Genomic DNA, 17,806 nt, shown 5'->3' with positions numbered 1-17,806 from the left:
TACCCTGTGGTTTAAAAAACTATAGGGTACTAACTTGATACAAAATTAAAACCATATGGTACTAAAGTGATAAAGTGCAAAACCACAGGGTACTAACTTGATACACTTTAAACCACAGGGTACTTAAGTGATAAAGTGAGAAACCACGGGGTACTAACTTGATACATTTTAAACCATATGGTATTAAAGTGAAAAAAATTGAAACCACAAGGGGGATTTTTCAAGTTTTCCCATTATAAAACTTCTCAATTCGAAAGTAAGAGCTCGTACTTAGTTGCCGTGGTGAACCAGGGCACTCAAATAATGTCCTCTCCCCCAGTATCTTGTGAGAGAAACAATTCAACAAGTGCATTATAACACGTGCAATAACACGTGCACGGATACATAGAAGGATAAATACTCGTGGTGGTGGAGGTGGTGGTGGCGGTGGTGGTGGTGATACTTAGACGAATCTCTTTGCATCAACTGTCGTGCGGCCATTGGCCCGAACCCAATAGATCCGCATCCGCATTGCGGACATCGCTGAGACGGTGTGGGGCCCACCACGCCCTCTCCTTATTCGGCGCCTAGTGCGGCACAAACTGCATACCCTCCCGTGACTCAAAATTGCTTTCGCCTTGTCGCGCAATCCCCCCCTCCCCCCCCCCCCCCCCCCCCACTAGCTCAATTTTGCCTCTTTCCAAGTTTTTTTTTTTTTTTATTCTTCGCCATCCAAATGCAACGAATATATTAGTGACGTGACGTAACAAGCCAATCAAATATCTTTTTTTAAAGATATACGTCCCATCATGATTATAAAAAAATATTTTTATTGCATTTTTGTTTCAAAAAAATAAATGTAATTGACTTGTTATTGATGACGTGGTGCAAGTGTGATAGTGTAGAATTCCCTCTCTCTAGAATGATTCTTAATATTTATTTATTTACTATATGAATTTAATAAGATTTTGTATATTAATTAAAAAGTACGATAGTTAATTGGGTTGGAGTCAGGTTCAATTTTTGTTGACTTATTGGGCCGACAAACATCAAAGTAGTGGCAGTTAAAATTTCCTTTTTTTTTACCATCTTGAAAGACTAGCTAACATATGCCGAGAGTTGAGCTTCCGTGCTTAAAAAAACGTGTTTGTAAGTTTCTAATCATAAAATTGTTTTAAAATTCGTACAATATTAACAAAAAAAAATTTGATGAGACACACTGTTAATAGCGCTGTACAGATCTTGAAACCATCCGATGGTTAAAAAATCACAAATTCAAATATTTCAATATTTTTGAAAGCACAAAAGCTCAACTCCATCTATAGTGTATCGGACTACAAAAGAATTTGCTAATTCAATTTGTTTAACTTTCAATGTGAAGCAGGTAATAAAAGGAATGAATTTTTGTGCTAGTTTTATTTGTCAACAAAATTCTGCTTAAGTTTGGACTTGAAAACTTCGCAAACTCTAGAAGCCAAGTTTTATTTCTCGCTTCATGGAAAAGCCTTTACTCTTTTCTTATAGAAATAGTATACTTTTTTCAAAAACACGGGTTTTTTGTATCGTAGACTTTAGTCACAGAGGATAAGCTATTCTATAAGCCTACATACCAATACTAAATCTCATTTTCAGAAAGATAATACTAAATAACCTACGGATTCTGTGCTTAATTAGTTAGCGATTCTATTTCATTGCATGGTTTTATATAACTATACACTCATGGCGCAGTTAATTTTGTGTTTTTTTTACCTCAAAATGTTTCATGTAATAATTTGCTAAACCCGAACCAAAATCATATTACCTAGAATGTTAATTTCAGTAATTAGAGTGGTAAATAAATTTCGTATATTATATTATTATTTAAGCCAAAACTTAGCCTAATTTGAGCTCAAATTAAACACGCCACTTTTCGTACCGCACAAAGCGAGAGCAAATTATCCTACCAACCCAACTACGGAATGTACCAGTAGCTAATTAAGCTCAAAGTAACGGGCAATCGCTACACTTAAGAAAAATTAGTCAAGCCATACCTTTTTTCACACTTCACTTAGACTTAGACAGTAGTGATTGCTAAGATCAGGACATAATAAAATCTTTCTAAGTTAAAAGATTAGATTAAGCAAATTAAGGCTATAAAGAAGAGAGTAGCAACAAGAAACCCATGTGACTCCCATCCATCTCTCTCTCTCTCTCTCTCAACACTGCTTTTTTTTACTCATTTTAGTCTTTTTGCTTTTGCCTGTAAGCAATCATTAGCTCTTCTTCACGCCCTCCATTTACCCTTTCTTTTTTTTCTTTTTTCTTTTATTTTTATTTTTATTTTTATTTTTTCTTACCCACCAAGGATAAAACACCCCACACTCTTTATCCCTGTATGTAAACCCCCGCTTCTCCCTTTCGTTTCCTATAAAACAAACGAAGGGAAGAGGAATTTATAACAAGCAAAAACACACACACAAAGAGAAGAGAGAAGAGAGAAGAGAGGGGAGAGAGCAATGGAGTGGCGTACTTGTAATTCCAGGCTTGCTCTCTTCTCGGCGGCGGCGGTGGTGGTGGTGCTCTTCTCGGCGTGCCACGTGTCGGCAGGGGAGGGGGCGAGGGCGGGGACGTACATCGTGCACATGGCGAAGCACGCGATGCCCGCGGAGTTCGCGGAGCACCGGGCGTGGTACGGCGCGTCGCTCCGGTCGGTGTCGGGCGCGGGCGCGGAGCTTCTGTACGCGTACGACACGGTGGCCCACGGGTTCTCGGCCCGGCTCACCCCGGCGCAGGCCCGCGCCCTGGAGCGCCTCCCCGGCGTGGTGGCGGTGCACCCGGAGCGCCGGTACGAGCTCCACACCACGCGCACCCCCGAGTTCCTGGGGCTGGACCGGAACGAGGGGCTGTTCCCCATGACCGGAACCGCGGCGGACGTGGTGGTCGGGGTCCTGGACACGGGGGTGTGGCCCGAGCGCCCGAGCTTCGACGACGCGGGGCTCGGCCCCGTGCCCGCCGCGTGGAAGGGCGCGTGCGAGCAAGGCACCAACTTCAGCGCGAGCGCGTGCAACCGCAAGCTCATCGGCGCGCGGTTCTTCGCCAAGGGGTACGAGGCGAGCATGGGCCCCATCGACGAGAGCCGGGAGTCGCGGTCCCCGCGCGACGACGACGGGCACGGGACCCACACGTCGACGACGGCGGCGGGCGCGGCGCGCGGGATGGCGCCGCGCGCGCGCGTGGCGGCCTACAAGGTGTGCTGGCTCGGCGGGTGCTTCAGCTCCGACATCCTGGCGGCCATGGACGCCNCGGCGCGCGGGATGGCGCCGCGCGCGCGCGTGGCGGCCTACAAGGTGTGCTGGCTCGGCGGGTGCTTCAGCTCCGACATCCTGGCGGCCATGGACGCCGCCGTGGCCGACGGGTGCCACGTGCTCTCGCTCTCCCTCGGCGGCGGCTCGGCCGACTACTACAGCGACAGCGTCGCCATCGGCGCCTTCGCGGCCATGGAGAAGGGCGTGCTCGTCTCCTGCTCCGCCGGGAACGCCGGGCCCGCCGCCGCCTCGCTCTCGAACGTGGCCCCCTGGATCACCACCGTGGGCGCGGGCACGCTCGACCGCGACTTCCCCGCGCCGGTGCTGCTGGGCGACGGCCGCAACTACTCGGGGGTGTCGCTCTACAGCGGGAAGCCGCTGCCGGCGTCGCTCCCGCTCGTGTACGCCGGGAACGCCACCAACTCCACGAGCGGGAACCTGTGCACGCCGGGGACGCTGATCCCGGAGAAGGTGAGGGGGAAGGTGGTGCTGTGCGACCGCGGCGTGAACGCGCGCGTGCAGAAGGGGTACGTGGTGCGCGACGCGGGCGGGGCCGGGATGGTGCTGGCCAACACCGCCGCCAACGGGGAGGAGCTCGTCGCCGACGCCCACCTCCTCCCGGCCACGGGCGTGGGCCAGAGAGCCGGGGACGCCATTCGCGCCTACCTGCGCGCCGACCCGAGCCCCACCGCCACCATCGCCTTCTCCGGGACGCAGGTCGGGGTGCGGCCGTCGCCCGTGGTGGCCGCGTTCTCGTCGCGCGGGCCCAACGCCGTCACGCCGGAGATCCTGAAGCCCGACCTGATCGCGCCCGGGGTCAACATCCTGGCCGCCTGGACCGGCGCGGTGGGGCCCACGGGCCTGGCGGTGGACCCGCGCCGGGTGGAGTTCAACATCATCTCGGGCACCTCCATGTCGTGCCCCCACGTCAGCGGCCTCGCCGCGCTCCTCCGCGGGGCCCACCCGGACTGGAGCCCCGCCGCCATCCGCTCCGCGCTCATGACCACCGCCTACTCCGCCTACTCTGGCGCCGGCGCCGGCGCCATCCTCGACGTCGCCACGGGGCAGGCCGCCACGCCGTTCGACTTCGGGGCCGGGCACGTGGACCCCACCAGCGCCGTCGATCCGGGGCTCGTCTACGACCTCGCCCCCGAGGACTACCTCGACTTCCTCTGCGCGCTCAACTACACGTCCCTCCAGATCGCCAGCGTGGCCAAGCGCCCCAACTACACCTGCGCCGCCAAGCCCTACGCGGTCTCCGACCTCAACTACCCCTCCTTCTCGGTCGCCTTCGCCACCGCCTCCGGCGACGGCGTCGGCGCCGCACCCGCCACCGTCGAGCACGCGAGGACGCTCACCAACGTCGGCGCCCCGGGGACCTACAAGGTCGCGGCGTCGGCGACGGCGCAGGGGGGCACGGTGAAGGTCACGGTGGACCCGACGGAGCTGAGCTTCGCCAAGGCCGGGGAGAAGAAGAGCTACACCGTGAGCTTCACGGCGCCGTCGCTTCCCTCGGGTTCGACCGGGTTCGGTCGGGTGGTGTGGTCCGACGGTAAGCACGTGGTGGCGAGCCCGGTCGCACTAACGTGGACCTAAACACATACACACATAAATGCATTCATTCCGGCACCCGCACCCGCACCCGCACCCGCACGCGCACCTTTTTTTTTTTTAAGAAAAAAAAATTATTAAGGGGAATTGGATCAAATCAGGAAAAGCTGAAGAATCTGGGAGGTGCCCGTAATGACGGGTGGGCCCGGGGGGGGTTACCATGCAAGTTGGTTCTTAATTTGTTTAGTTTGGTGGTTGCTTTGGTCAAATTAGGGGGTTGGAGTGAAAGGCAAATGATTTACTTTAATAAAAAGGAGAAAAAAACAACAAAAAAAAAAAGGGGGGGAAGGTTACTGTGCGCAATTTGTATAGTGATTTCTCTTGTATCGATCCTGTGATTTCCTTTAATTTATGATGAAAAGGATGTGTGCGAATGTGATAGTCATGGAAATAGGATTTTGCTTGAATTTGGAATTGGAAGGTATTATTAAATACTATTGGGTGGAATGTTGCTGTCTTTCTTTGCGTGACATCTTGCTACGAGGAGGGTGAGTTGCACATTACCTGCATGATTGCTAAGTTATATAAATTGGTAATGTTTAGTTTCAAATTATTTCAGATTAAGCTAATCAGAAACTCCCTAACACAATGCTTTTCGTATTTACTGCTTAATGAATTAAATTCTCATTTGCTGAAATTACTTTCATATACCATCAATTTTTAATTGAATTTTTTTCTGTAATGCCCTTATTTGATTGTAAACCTTGGTAAGTTTGGACCGCGTTATATAACCAAAAGACTAAACATGTCCGTATAACTCCAAATTGTTTGATAAATATCCAACACCTCAGATTAATCGATAATTCTATTCGATAGAAAGAAAAAAAATCAATGGTTCTGATCTCTTCTAGTGTTACTAAACACGATATCATGTACCTCGAAACTATATATATATATATATAGAACTAGACTACTATACTATCGGTAGCACGGAAGGCTCCGTGCTACCAAGTTGTTTTCGATGATCCGGCTTCCAAATGGACGATCGGCTCCGTTAGACTTGATCTACACTATTAAAAGTATTTAGAAACTAAATTTCATAATTTTTCGATATCATTTACCTATCAAACGAGTAGTCTAAAATTGAACGGCTGAAAATAAAAATCTCATAAAAAATGATGATAAAAGATTTAAATTCAAGATCATATATACTAATCTTACTCTAAATAGTGAAAAGAATTTTCTATAAAATTTTCATCGCATTTGAATTGTTTTACACTGTTAAACTCACAAAGACACCACACCGGCCATTAAAATTGTCAATTTTGAGATCTTTTGATCACTAGTCAAATGATGTTGAAAGAATCTAAAATTTAGTTTCCAAATACTTTCAATAGTGTAGATCAAGTCTAACGGAGCCGATCGTCGATTTGGAACCCGCATCATTGAAAACAATTTGATAGCACATAGCCCTCTGTACAACCGATAGTATAGTAGCCGGACTCTATATTTATATACATAAAATTGAGCTCCTGATTTCTCTTCCAGGCCTTGTCCTTAGATAAGCCCAAACGTTACAATAACGGTTTCTCATCATTATCTGGGTGGGCTTACTTTCTATATATCACTAATGGGCTGGGCCAAGACATATGTATATATACTTAAAAATTTTGATTGGTTAGGCCACGTATGGCCAGGCCGACGAATGGCCTGGCCCACCTGGGCCCACCAATCACAGCGCGCGCTCGCCACCACCATCCGCACCCATCGTTCTCCTCCCCCACCCGAGAGACGTTTCGAGCGAGCGGTGAATCCCATCGCATCGTGAAAGGGAATCGCCACCACCCCCGACCGTAATTCTAGGGCTAGAGTTTGCTTCGTCTACCGATATCGGGATCGGGAACTCCCGTTCTCGCTCATGGCGACGTGCTTCGATCGGTGGGAGAAGGACCCCTTCTTCCCCGCCGCGGAGGAGGTCCAGGAATCCTCCGACAGGTACTCAGCTCCATCTTCTAGGGTTTCCTCGGTCTCTCTCTTCTTAATCCTTCTAGTTGTCGATCTGATCCTTGGGTTTCAATCCCTTTTAGGATGGAGTCAATCTATAGAAGATGGATCCACGAGCAAAAAATCGCTTCAAATCGTACCAGCGATCGTGAATCCGACTCTCATGAGCTCCTCAATGAGCTCCGATTAGCCCTCGGCACGGCGAAATGGCAGGTTAGTTCGAATCTCATTACAATGATCGTTCCTCCTTTAATCTGGTGTTCTGATTTGCTTTCGTCGACATACACATTATTTTGATTTGTAGCTCGAGGACTTGGCTAGGGAAATTAGGTCAAATGATGAGGCGTGCTCGCCCGGAGATGATATGAGAGCTAGGCATTGTCAATTCATTGCGGCAATCGCGAATCATATAGCCATTGTCGAGAATTCATTTAGGGGATTAAATCAGGAGCAGAGAGATTGTACATCAGCGTGGGTTACATTGGATCAAGGAGAAAGGGATGAGCTCGCACTATTTCTGTCTAATCCTTCTCCCGAGCCGGAAAAGGCGCCGATAGCAAACAGAGGAACCGAATGTTTGAAGAGCGTAGGACTTACAAATGAGATTAGTAACTTGGAGAGAAAGGAGGAGCATTTGTGCGGGCATCGGAGGACGGCCAGTGCTAGCGCTGAGATTGGCTCGTGGAAAATTTTGGTTTCTGGTGAGGATATTCCTCGTAGATCTGTCGAGGAACAAACGCATGGGCTCCCCGTGAAGGTCCCCAGTTTATCTTGCTTAGCGAAGGCCGTAGAGCCGACTTCTAAGATGAATTGGTGTAGAAATGGTTTCAGGAAGTGGAAGACTGAGGATCATCACCAGCCAGCTGAGCTGATCCCATTAAAGAATAATCAGCTCAGTCGGGTACGGAGCTTCTTATTGAATTATTGCTTGTTTTCAGTTGATTGATTTTGATTGCTGTCATAATTTGCTTTAGTTACTTTATAATTTTAATGTTTGTGGTTTATTTCATTGATCTTTTTATTATATTGGCTCAATTCATTGTACAGGAGCTTGATGCTTGCTACGAGAGGACTAAAAGCTGTCTTGGCGACTGTGATGATGAAACTTACAATAAGCAGCTCTATGGGTGGATTGGTGCTCTTCATAGACAGCTCCAGAGATCTCAATATCAGATCCAGTATGGTCGACCTATTCAAATGATACTGTGTATTCTTTTTCTTGTGCTTCTAGTTGGTAAGTTCTTTCTTTCAATTGTCAATTCGTTTTCAGTTCCAACATTAATATATCTTCTTCAAAGATGATTCTGCTGCCGATATTCTTCTGCAGGCCAATGCTTGACATGGTAGCAGACTAGTTTTTTTTGTTGTTGTTGTTGTTGTCCTTTTAAAAGCAAATCATATTCTACTATTGGAGTGCTATTAGTTGCTTTTGGAGTTTGGCTAGTCTATTTGCTGTTTAGCTGTTATCTTGTAGATTATCTTATAGATGTAATAATCGTTAAATTAATTATTGGATCTGACGTAGATTGACCAGTTATAACAGAGTTTTGAAGCGCCAAATATTTCCCAATCAGCTATTCATTATTGATGCGGTGTCATGAGCTTTTATGATCTGGTAGGAACCAAATTAGTATTTGAGTAGCTTCACTTGTACCTTCCCCTCCAATTCTTGTTATCGTCCCCTTGGGTAAATATGTAGCTGCCTGAAGCATCATTCACCAACTGTTCCTTTAATTCATCTAAAATATATGTAGAACTAGCTTCCTGCTTCACTTACCCTTCGTGGCCTTCATTGTGGTTTGTTTGGATCTTTTTCACTCGGTACATTCCGAGTCTAGCCTTAGCAAGTTAATCTACGTTACTCCCATTGCATGTTATGGTCAAAGTATAAATGCTCCGTCACATGCATTTCAATATGGCACCTTTTCTAGCTTGTAAGATTGCACCTTGCAGTCTTTAATGTACCTCTATATGTGTTGGAGCTTTACTATTGGGACAGCTTTCTATCTGTAAATGGCTTGATAAAGTCTTACCATCCTCGGCATTCCTTTGTGCTGTAGCTGATTTTCTACTGTCCTAAATAGTACAGCGGTGTTCAGCTATCATTCGATTAGTATTTAACTCCACCCTTTGAAGTCTCTTTGTTGTCAATACTGTCCGTCTGAACCTACATAGGACTTCAATGTCTCTTCCACCCTATGTTTTACTCAGATGTGCTCATTCTGGTGGAAAGTATATTTCTTGCTATTAGTTAAGATTATCACGATTGGTGGTATCTCATAAAGATTGCTTGAAGTCCTAAAGAATTTTATGCCCTTTTGCAGTTTTATTTGCTCTACATGCAATTTGAAGGGTGTAGAGAGGGCGGTTTATATCATCTAATTGTACAGAAATGCTGAGGTACGAGTTGCTGCTTTGTCACTCCAGCACAAGGTATTTTTGTTCTTAGGGAACATGTTCACATATTAAATAACACCAAACAGCGGTATTGCTTACTCTTGGAATGAGACTAGTAATGCCAATGGTTCTGCTTATAGATGCTAGTAAGCCCAATGTGTATCTGTCTCTTGATGTTGTAATTGTACTGAAAGCTATTTCTTCTTGTTATTCCTGAAGAATTCTTGGAAAGCAATGTATTCCCATGCTTCGTCTAGGTGGAACTCTACATCTTATTAGTAAGTGTGAGGCTTGACCTGATTAAGAACAATAAGATTCCAAACTGGAGGGCTGTTTAATTGGAGTATGAGAAAATTGTTGAGCGTTTCCTTTGCAATATTCATTAATCCATCGTGCATATTACTTATTCCTCACATGCCCGGTGGAACGAGAAAAGGAGGGCTTTACAAAGCGAAAATAGGTAGAATTCTATTTCTCAAGGCAATTTGGAATTGGTGCGCCAAGATAGATTTGAACTGCGGCAATGGCCAAAATTTTCCCAGCTTTGTTGCTTTGGTTCCTTGATGTAGGTTTAGAAGGGTTCTATGATATTTAGTGTGCAATTGAAGGACCAGAAAATATGCAAGTTGCTTTTTTTTATAGAAACCATTTTAGTTGCATGTGCAGTGTAACTAGTGACAAATAAAGGACATCTTTAGACGCATTAAGTTGCCGTTTGAAACATGTATTGGGACACTGGAGAGGTCATAGGCCGATATGCCCTCCCCAGTGTTCCCTGCACACCGCAGAGGATCTACAAAATTTGTAGTAAGAACATTTGTTGTCGCGACGTGTGTGCAGTTTAACTTCCTTATTTTTAATGTTTTTTTTTTTTTTAATGCTTAAGTTTTCTTTTTCTTACTCTATATTTTTCTACAAGGGCAACTGTTGGAAATGTCGGTAGTTCGGCCAGTGAGGTGACTAATCACCACCTCTTTTCGCATTATGTCTAAATCTAATTATATTTTGTTATCTCGTTTGTCTTAAAGATTTGGCCATTTTAGGCGCTTGTTTTTCCTTTCTTGTGAATTAGTGCGCGTCTTTTCCATTCCATTATGGTTTTCTTATCCCATTTCTCGTCGCTTTTAATGTCGCATTTACTTTTCTTTTCTTGTCTTTTCAATTTATTTACGTTACAGCGTTCTTTTTAATGTAAACCTCTTCCCAAGCTGATGTCACGGCTTACGTGTTAAAGGTTAAAAAAATGCATGTCGCATGGTTTTTTTTGTTGTATAGCGTCGTCGGACTACATTTGTCCTCTCCCTCTGATTGATAGTAAACCCAATTAAATCCTACCACCTTAGATCAAAAAAATTTATCAGCAGTAGTTTTTTTATTATTTATTTTAGCTATAATTATTATAATATTAATGACCTTATAATGTAATACTCTCTTGTCCAAAAGATCTTTTGCGGGCCGAACTCATCTCATGATCCTTTTATCACTCAAACCAAAACCACTATCTATTGCAAACCCATTGTTTTCTGCTGTATTTAATGCATATGCAACTTTAATGTGCTTTAGCTCTTTGATCCGGGTTCTAATTCACAAATTTATCTGGGGGAGGCCAAATAAAGAGTTTTTTTTTTTTTTTACTTTTTTCTTCTGAGTCCCATAGAGGAATTTATTACGTATATTTTTACTAATAGTAATTTAAAATTCATCAGCATTACTACGTCATGGTTATAAAGAAGGTTCAAGGAGAACCTTATCCATTTATTTTCTTACTAAATATTATTGACCTTAATTTGAGGGGCTCGCTACGTATAGCTCTAGTGAACGAGGACTATAGAAAATTTGCTTTGCAAGCCCGGAAACTTTTTAATTAATATATAATAATACTTAAGTTTGAATTGCTTTACGTATAGCTCTACGTAGGTTTTTGTTTTTTAGGTAAAAATGTATAGAAAAATCCTCGAGTGAAGCCCAGTTTGACGTAGACACTTCAACTTTTCTGATAAAAAAAAAAGGGATTTTTTTAAATATTTAATACATTTTTGGATTTAATTAAGTGGGATATAATAAGTTATATCTATCAAATAATCTAAATAACAATGATGATTAACGGCTTTTTAATAAATTACTGAGCTGAAGAATCACTATTATCAATCCAATTCAATAAATTTTGCAAATTAAATTAAATAAGTAAAGACAAGGTATTAACGAGAAAATCGCCATACAACTTGTAATTACGCCTATTTTTGACGGGTGTAACCATACTATTTTTTTCTTTTTCTTTGTTTCCCCTCTCCTTTTTATTTTTCACCTTTTGCTTCTCTTGTCATGGCTACCACTTTTGAAACGATTATTATTACGGCATTAATGGAGCCCTAACTTAATTAAGTAACCACGTGGCTGGCCTAGAGATTGGAGGCTACGCGTTCCAACAAGCAGATCTATTTAATAATAATAATCAAATCGAGAGGATTACATTAATAAGAATAAAATAATAAAATAGAGGATTAGTATTGAGAAATTACCTCGTTCCAAGTAGTAAGTAGTATTTGACTTGTATCTGGTATGTGGTGTTCCCCATCCGTGAGGTGTCAAGCAGAAGATTTTCTTTGCACGCAAAGGTTAAATAGCAGGGAAATTACCTATATTTTTAGGGTGCGTTAGGTTCGCGCTATCTTTTAAAGATTCTTAGTAATCCAATGGGAATAAAAAAATATGACGGTGTTTGGCTAAACGCGCTAAGTAATCTAGTTGGTAATATTGAATTCACTTGGGAATAAGATTCACCCCAAAGTACTAATCTCATTCCCTCGAGGGAGGGTGGGTATCCTCATATTAATGGATTGGGGTAATCATAATATGTCTAATCTCTTTCTTTCTTCCTATCCGCCGGCTAATTGATATTATTTTTCTTTACACTCTAACCTTATATCTCTCTCTAAACTTATTTTTCTCTCTAAAATTTAACTTTTTTTTTCTCTCTCTAAACTAAGCTTTCTCTCTCTCTCTCTCTTTCTAAAATTTCAACTCTCTCACTCTCTCTAATTTCGACTATATTTTTCTTTCTATTTTTTTAATTATGCTCTCTCTCTCTAACTTATACTCTCTCTCCCTTTTTTCTAAAAAATGTTGAAACTTTTGGTAACATTATCTAAAATTAATTAAATTAATTAATTAATTAATTGTATATTTTTTGTAATATTAAATAACATGGCTAATTAATATTACCGTACGAACCAAACACAGGAATTCCACATTCTTAGTAATAGGATTAATAGAAATAAGATTCTCGAATATCTTTTATTCTTAGTAATCTTTTATAATGCGAACCAAACGTACCCTTAAGGTTAATTAGCAGGGGAACTACCTACATTTTAGCTTCAAATTATTTTTCTCTCCTGCAAATCAAACGACTACAAAATATTCTGCTACGAATATCCCGGGGGTACAACTGAGATAAAATGCGAAAAATACAACAAAAAAAAAGGTACCTAAAAAGATATAACGGGCGATGGGTGCGTATTAATATTTGATCCGGATGGTGACTTAATTCAACTGCCCAACATCCCAACCGACCACGGTCATAAATGGCGGGTCCGCTTTTACAACCGTAGCCAATGCTATCGGGTATCCAAAGTGTACCCCACAATTTCAAGAGATTATTGATTTATCTTTATAAATAATATTATATATAGTGTAACATCACAATAAATCAATTAAAAATATATTTTTTATAATTTTTATAGTTGTATTAAAAAAAAAATCTTAACTTTATATCACTTATTGGCAAAGACGTCTTCAACTAGCAGTAAATTTTAAACCGACTCAAATTTAGATATCAACTCCGATCAAATTAAACCAACTATTCCTAACGCAAATAGCAAAGAACTTGATGATTGGTATCAGAAGTCCCAAATTCGAATCCTAGTTAAAATAAATGAAACAAGTAGTATGCTAGTTATCTCTCTCTAGAAAAAAAAAAAAAAAAAAAAACTCTGATCAATTATATAGATTTAAACATCCTGAAGGGATAAAAAAAAAAAAGAAAAGAAAAATTAACACAGAGCAAAAATACATCGCGGTACACGCAGGCTGCATGTAGTAGCATCGACCATTGTTATACTACTCCCGGACGCGCCGCGTGTCCTCTGTGCTTCCACTTTGTAGTCTCCACCCCCACCTTTTTTCGAGTATTCCTCTTTTTGGCTCCTCCCCGCCACCTCATTCCCCTACTGCGTAATAAAAATAGAGAATAAAGGCGAGGGGGGGGGGGGGGGGAGAGAGGTGTTGTTCCCATTGCATGACGATAGCTTCGAAGCTCTTTTACTTCCAGAGATCTCGCGGTGGTCGCCGGAGCTCCGGCGAAGAGGCGGAGGAGCTCGCCTCCGCCTCCCACGATCGCGACCCCAGCCGCCGCAACTCTTCCCGTCGTGGCCGATCCCTCGGCGGCGGCGGCGGCGGCGCAGGTGGCGGCGATCACCGGCGCCCATCGGCTCAGGCGAAGCACGGGAAGGGTTCCGCCCACCGCGTCCACCAAGCGGTGAGCTCATTTCGCGCTCTGTGTGTTCCCTCCTCTCTTTACCCGCGATTCGGATTTGTTTCGGGGTTTTGAGCTCGTCTTTGAACCCTGTTTAGGGTTTTTATGATTTATTCAATTGATTGAGCAGTAATTTGTTTCTCTTGGGGCTTATTAGTTTCCTTTTGGTGTGTAATAGATTGTGTATAACTGCATAAACAAACTGTTAAAACCTGCTCTGCTGATTGTAAAGGTCTTTTTTTTTTATCCTTTTTTTTTTTCCGTAGTTGTTTGCAGCTAACCTTCTATTCTTTCTGGTTCATTATCAACTAATTATGCCTCCATTTTATGTGTATAATGTTTGAAATTTAGGTTTTTGTCTGTTTCTTTTCTTTTTATTTTTATTGGGTGGCCGTGGTTTTCTTTAGGTTTGCAGTAGGGTTTAGGGTCATTGTATTGTGTTCTAAAGCAACGAGAAAGAAAATTTTGATTTTGGTCTATCTAATTGAATAGTTGGCTTTGAGGTCTCTTAGATCTCATCTTCATGTTGAGAAGAGACGTAACTGGCAATTTTTAGTTCCCTAATCAAGGGTTTAAATAATCGCACTTGTTTTGCGCACAAGGTAGTGGAGAAAATGCCTCGCCAGATCAATTTGATCACTATATTGAACAGTGGACTTTTACATCTTCATGACGGATAGTAGTCCTAGTTATTTATCACCTTATCTAAGCTATGAGATGAACTGTATCGTCCGGTAGGTATATGAATCAAGGAAATAATCTTTGCGAGAACATGAGCTTAGGTATATGAATCAAGGAAATGATCTTTGCGAGAACATGACCTGATATATTTTGAAGATTGAATATGGCAACTTTTACGCTATTCGAATGGTTTTGAGAACTGCAACTGAAATGGTAAGGCTTTATTGGCTAGCGAGGGATTTTGTATAGATATTCTATTTTGGAGAGCTTAAACTATTCTTGAACAATACTAGTGGTGAGGAAATTATTATCTGTAGTTTGGGCAGTTTGGCCAAATTGGAAGTATTTTACTTTTCTTCCTAAGGCAATGAGATATTTTAAATGGGTAAAACACTTAATGTGGTCTTGCATGATCTTGAGTGGATATCGGTTAAAACCATCACTAATGTTGAATTATGTAGGAGGAATCGTCACGCATTTTAGAAAATTAGTTCCTTGAGTTTGTCAGAGCTCATAGTAATGTGATTTTACAATGTTTCAATGACCCCAGGATCTGTAAAATCATTATATCCCCACTTCCATATTCTTTTTCTTTTTTCCTTTGTTCCATCAATGGCAGTGTTCGGTATAAAGTATAGTCTACATTTCTCACCAAAATGAAGGTTGATCTGTTCCTTTTTTGTGAGATTCAGCAGCATGAGGTCTTTCAACTTGACTTCAGTGGTCCTAGTGAATACAGACAAGCTAATAGCAGTAATGTGGATGCTACGAGCAGCAGACACGGTAGATTGAGGCTAATTAAAGATGCAGATGACCGGCTTCCAGATGCTGTACGACAGGCGAAGCAAAGGCTTCTTAACAGGCTGCAAAGTGTAGATTTAACAGGAACAAGGTTAGTAGCTACCCTAGCTTAATCTTTGGTTTATGGTATCAAATTTTTGTGTGTTTTCAGAACCTAATCGTCATTTTGCACTGCAGGCATAGGACCCCCGACTCTGAAACCATCTGGGATAAATGTAATCTCATCCGCTCAGTAAATAGCGAAGCAATAGGTGTACAGGATCTGTTAGAGTGCTGTGGCTGTCTCTCTACCGTGCCATCTTGTCGCCAAATACAGCCTTTATGTGGGATGAGGAATAAGCCTCCTTTTCTTCGTTCCGAAGCTCTTTTAAGGCTCCAAACTCTAGATCGCGGTGAGACAAAAGAAAGCGGACTTATCGAAGCAGCAGCTGAATGTTGTATATGCCTCGAGAGTTTTTCAGATGGGGACAGGTTGACCCAACTGCGTTGCGGGCATACTTTTCACTCTAATTGCGTTGAGCGGTGGGTAGAGGCTCACGGTGATTGCCCGTATTGTAGGACAAGTATAGCTCTCCCAGCCACAGAATGAATGGTACAGCTACTGAAACCTTTTAACCCTAGTGCTCGTTTTGTCTTGTCCCTCACTTTTACTACTCGAGTGCCGTTGTAAATGCCGTATGCGCTCTAGCTTTTCTTTCTATCGTTCTCTCTGTTGTAATATGTGATCTTAAGACTGAAATTTTGCCCTCCGCCGGGAGTCGGCTTACTGGATTTACACATCCTCTTACCCCGAACAAAAGTGATGCTCGTGTACTGGAGCAAACGAAGTGCAATGTTTGTATTTTGACTTTGCATGATGGGTTTCTTGACATTGCTGATTAGGGTGTATTTGTTGGTACTTTAACTGTTAGTAATCTAGCGGCGTTGGTTTTACTCTCATCGCGACTCTCATCGCGTATATTGCGTGAACGGAGATGGATCCACTTTGCCGTGTGCATTGCTTGTATTAATCTGTGTTTTTACGGTTTAGTTTGTGTGGCTGAAACCTATTCTGCCCCATAGTCTCTCTATTACTGTGTTTTAGGCTTGCATTGTAAATACAAATCACATCGTTGACTTTGGTGTTGGCAAACTGTTTCTAAATTCATGTATGTTTTTTAAGCAATAAAGGCTAAAGCAGTCACTATTGTGCATTTTTATTGACTTTTTCACCAAATGCTGTTTCAGGAAAAATAAACAACTTGATGCGACCATCTAACTACTAGTGATGAACAATATAAGGCAGGGTCACGTGATTGGGCATCTCTCGAGAAGTTAATGAATTATGATGCGTCCTCCTATGATCTTTTAATTGGCTTGGAATAGAAGTTACTATGATTCAGTTTTCTCACCGCCAATTAGATTTCGAACATGAATTTCTAAATATTAATCATTAAATTCTTTGTCATCCGTCCTAATCATCCGCACTAGGGGCGGTCGGTTTGTGCCGGCTAATTTGTTCCCGAAGTGTCGGACTCGGACTGAACTATCAGGTTATGGAGGTCTACAAAGGTCTAGAGGCCCAGTAAGCTCTATTTGAGCTATTTTGGGCTTATTGTTGTTCATGGCCCACGAACATGGTGGGCCTATGAACCTACTTATATATTATTATTATTATTATTATTATTATATTAAAAAAATGAGGACTTACATCAACCACATCATCGACACGTGTTATTATCATAAATAAAAACCAACAGCGTTGACGACGTAGAGGACCTGCTACTTTTGCTTTGCAATTTGCCAAGTGCGTCTCTGACACTCAGAGACACAGAGAGCATCGTGCGCATTTATTTCGTGTGAAGTAACTATTTATAATTCACGTCAGGAACATTTCACGTTCTTTTAATTTCTTTGTAAAAAAGCAAGGAAATAATTCAAAAACTTTTCTGGAGTTTAAACTGTATCAATTTATCCTCGGTGGTTTTATTTTTATCTTTTCAATCGCTTTTTTTTTAATATTTTATTAAATTATATATAAAAAACTTCGGATACCCATCTAGATTTATTAAATATTTATTTTAGTACTCTTTAATTTTAACTTTATCGCTGATTAAAAAAAAAAATTGATAATAAAAAGAGAAAAATAAAACCACGGGGGCAAATTAATACACTTTAAACTACAAAATACTAAAGTAAAAAAAGTGCGAAACCACAGTGAGAGTATTTAAAATTTCCCCAAAAAACAATACAATGCTCCTCATATGATCAGACACAAGTATTTCGAATGTTTAATCTTCTTCTCCTTCTCTGCCAAGCTAAGGTGGCCACACCTCGGTTCTTTAATTATCTTATGTTATTTTATAAAAAAAATGCATGCTATACCTCTTTTATTTTAAGATTCATAGAAATTTAAATAGATTTTAATAAAAATAAAAATTTGATAAGACTAAAAAAAATAAATTTCGAATGAATAAGGTGTAAATGCACCTCTAATCTTACGATGTACGGATATAATTGCTCTCAAAGTTGCAGATGTCGGAGCATTTCTATGCACAAAAATATGATTTATCACCGATTCATAATCTGCTTGATATTA

The 17,806-nt window shown here is 42.1% G+C and overlaps 3 protein-coding genes across 4 annotated transcripts; all 3 read left to right on the top strand.

Moving 5' to 3' along the window:
* LOC109713304 (subtilisin-like protease SBT1.7) lies at positions 2,170-5,311 on the top strand. Of its 2 annotated transcripts, XM_020237307.1 has the most exons (2): positions 2,171-3,239; positions 3,339-5,311. In XM_020237307.1, the coding sequence occupies exons 1-2, from the start codon at positions 2,475-2,477 to the stop codon at positions 4,857-4,859; spliced, it is 2,286 nt and encodes a 761-aa protein (XP_020092896.1). In that variant the 5' UTR covers positions 2,171-2,474; the 3' UTR covers positions 4,860-5,311. The 2 variants fall into 2 exon arrangements, with proteins under 2 accessions (XP_020092895.1, XP_020092896.1); XM_020237306.1 differs by having other exon boundaries at positions 2,170-5,311.
* Positions 6,582-9,561, top strand: LOC109713305. Its single transcript, XM_020237309.1, has 5 exons — positions 6,582-6,809; positions 6,902-7,031; positions 7,123-7,719; positions 7,866-8,052; positions 9,143-9,561. Exons 1-5 carry the CDS (start codon positions 6,733-6,735, stop codon positions 9,166-9,168), a joined length of 1,017 nt encoding a protein of 338 aa, XP_020092898.1. The 5' UTR covers positions 6,582-6,732; the 3' UTR covers positions 9,169-9,561.
* On the top strand, positions 13,461-16,167 carry LOC109712424 (probable E3 ubiquitin-protein ligase RHY1A). Its single transcript, XM_020235985.1, has 3 exons — positions 13,461-13,749; positions 15,120-15,319; positions 15,406-16,167. Exons 1-3 carry the CDS (start codon positions 13,510-13,512, stop codon positions 15,815-15,817), a joined length of 852 nt encoding a protein of 283 aa, XP_020091574.1. The 5' UTR covers positions 13,461-13,509; the 3' UTR covers positions 15,818-16,167.

The sequence above is a fragment of the Ananas comosus genome, linkage group 7, assembly GCF_001540865.1.
Source record: "Ananas comosus cultivar F153 linkage group 7, ASM154086v1, whole genome shotgun sequence".
Taxonomy (NCBI): Eukaryota; Viridiplantae; Streptophyta; class Magnoliopsida; order Poales; family Bromeliaceae; genus Ananas; species Ananas comosus.
The sequence above is the reverse complement of the archived record's forward strand: the minus strand, read 5'-3'. Positions and strand labels throughout refer to the sequence as shown.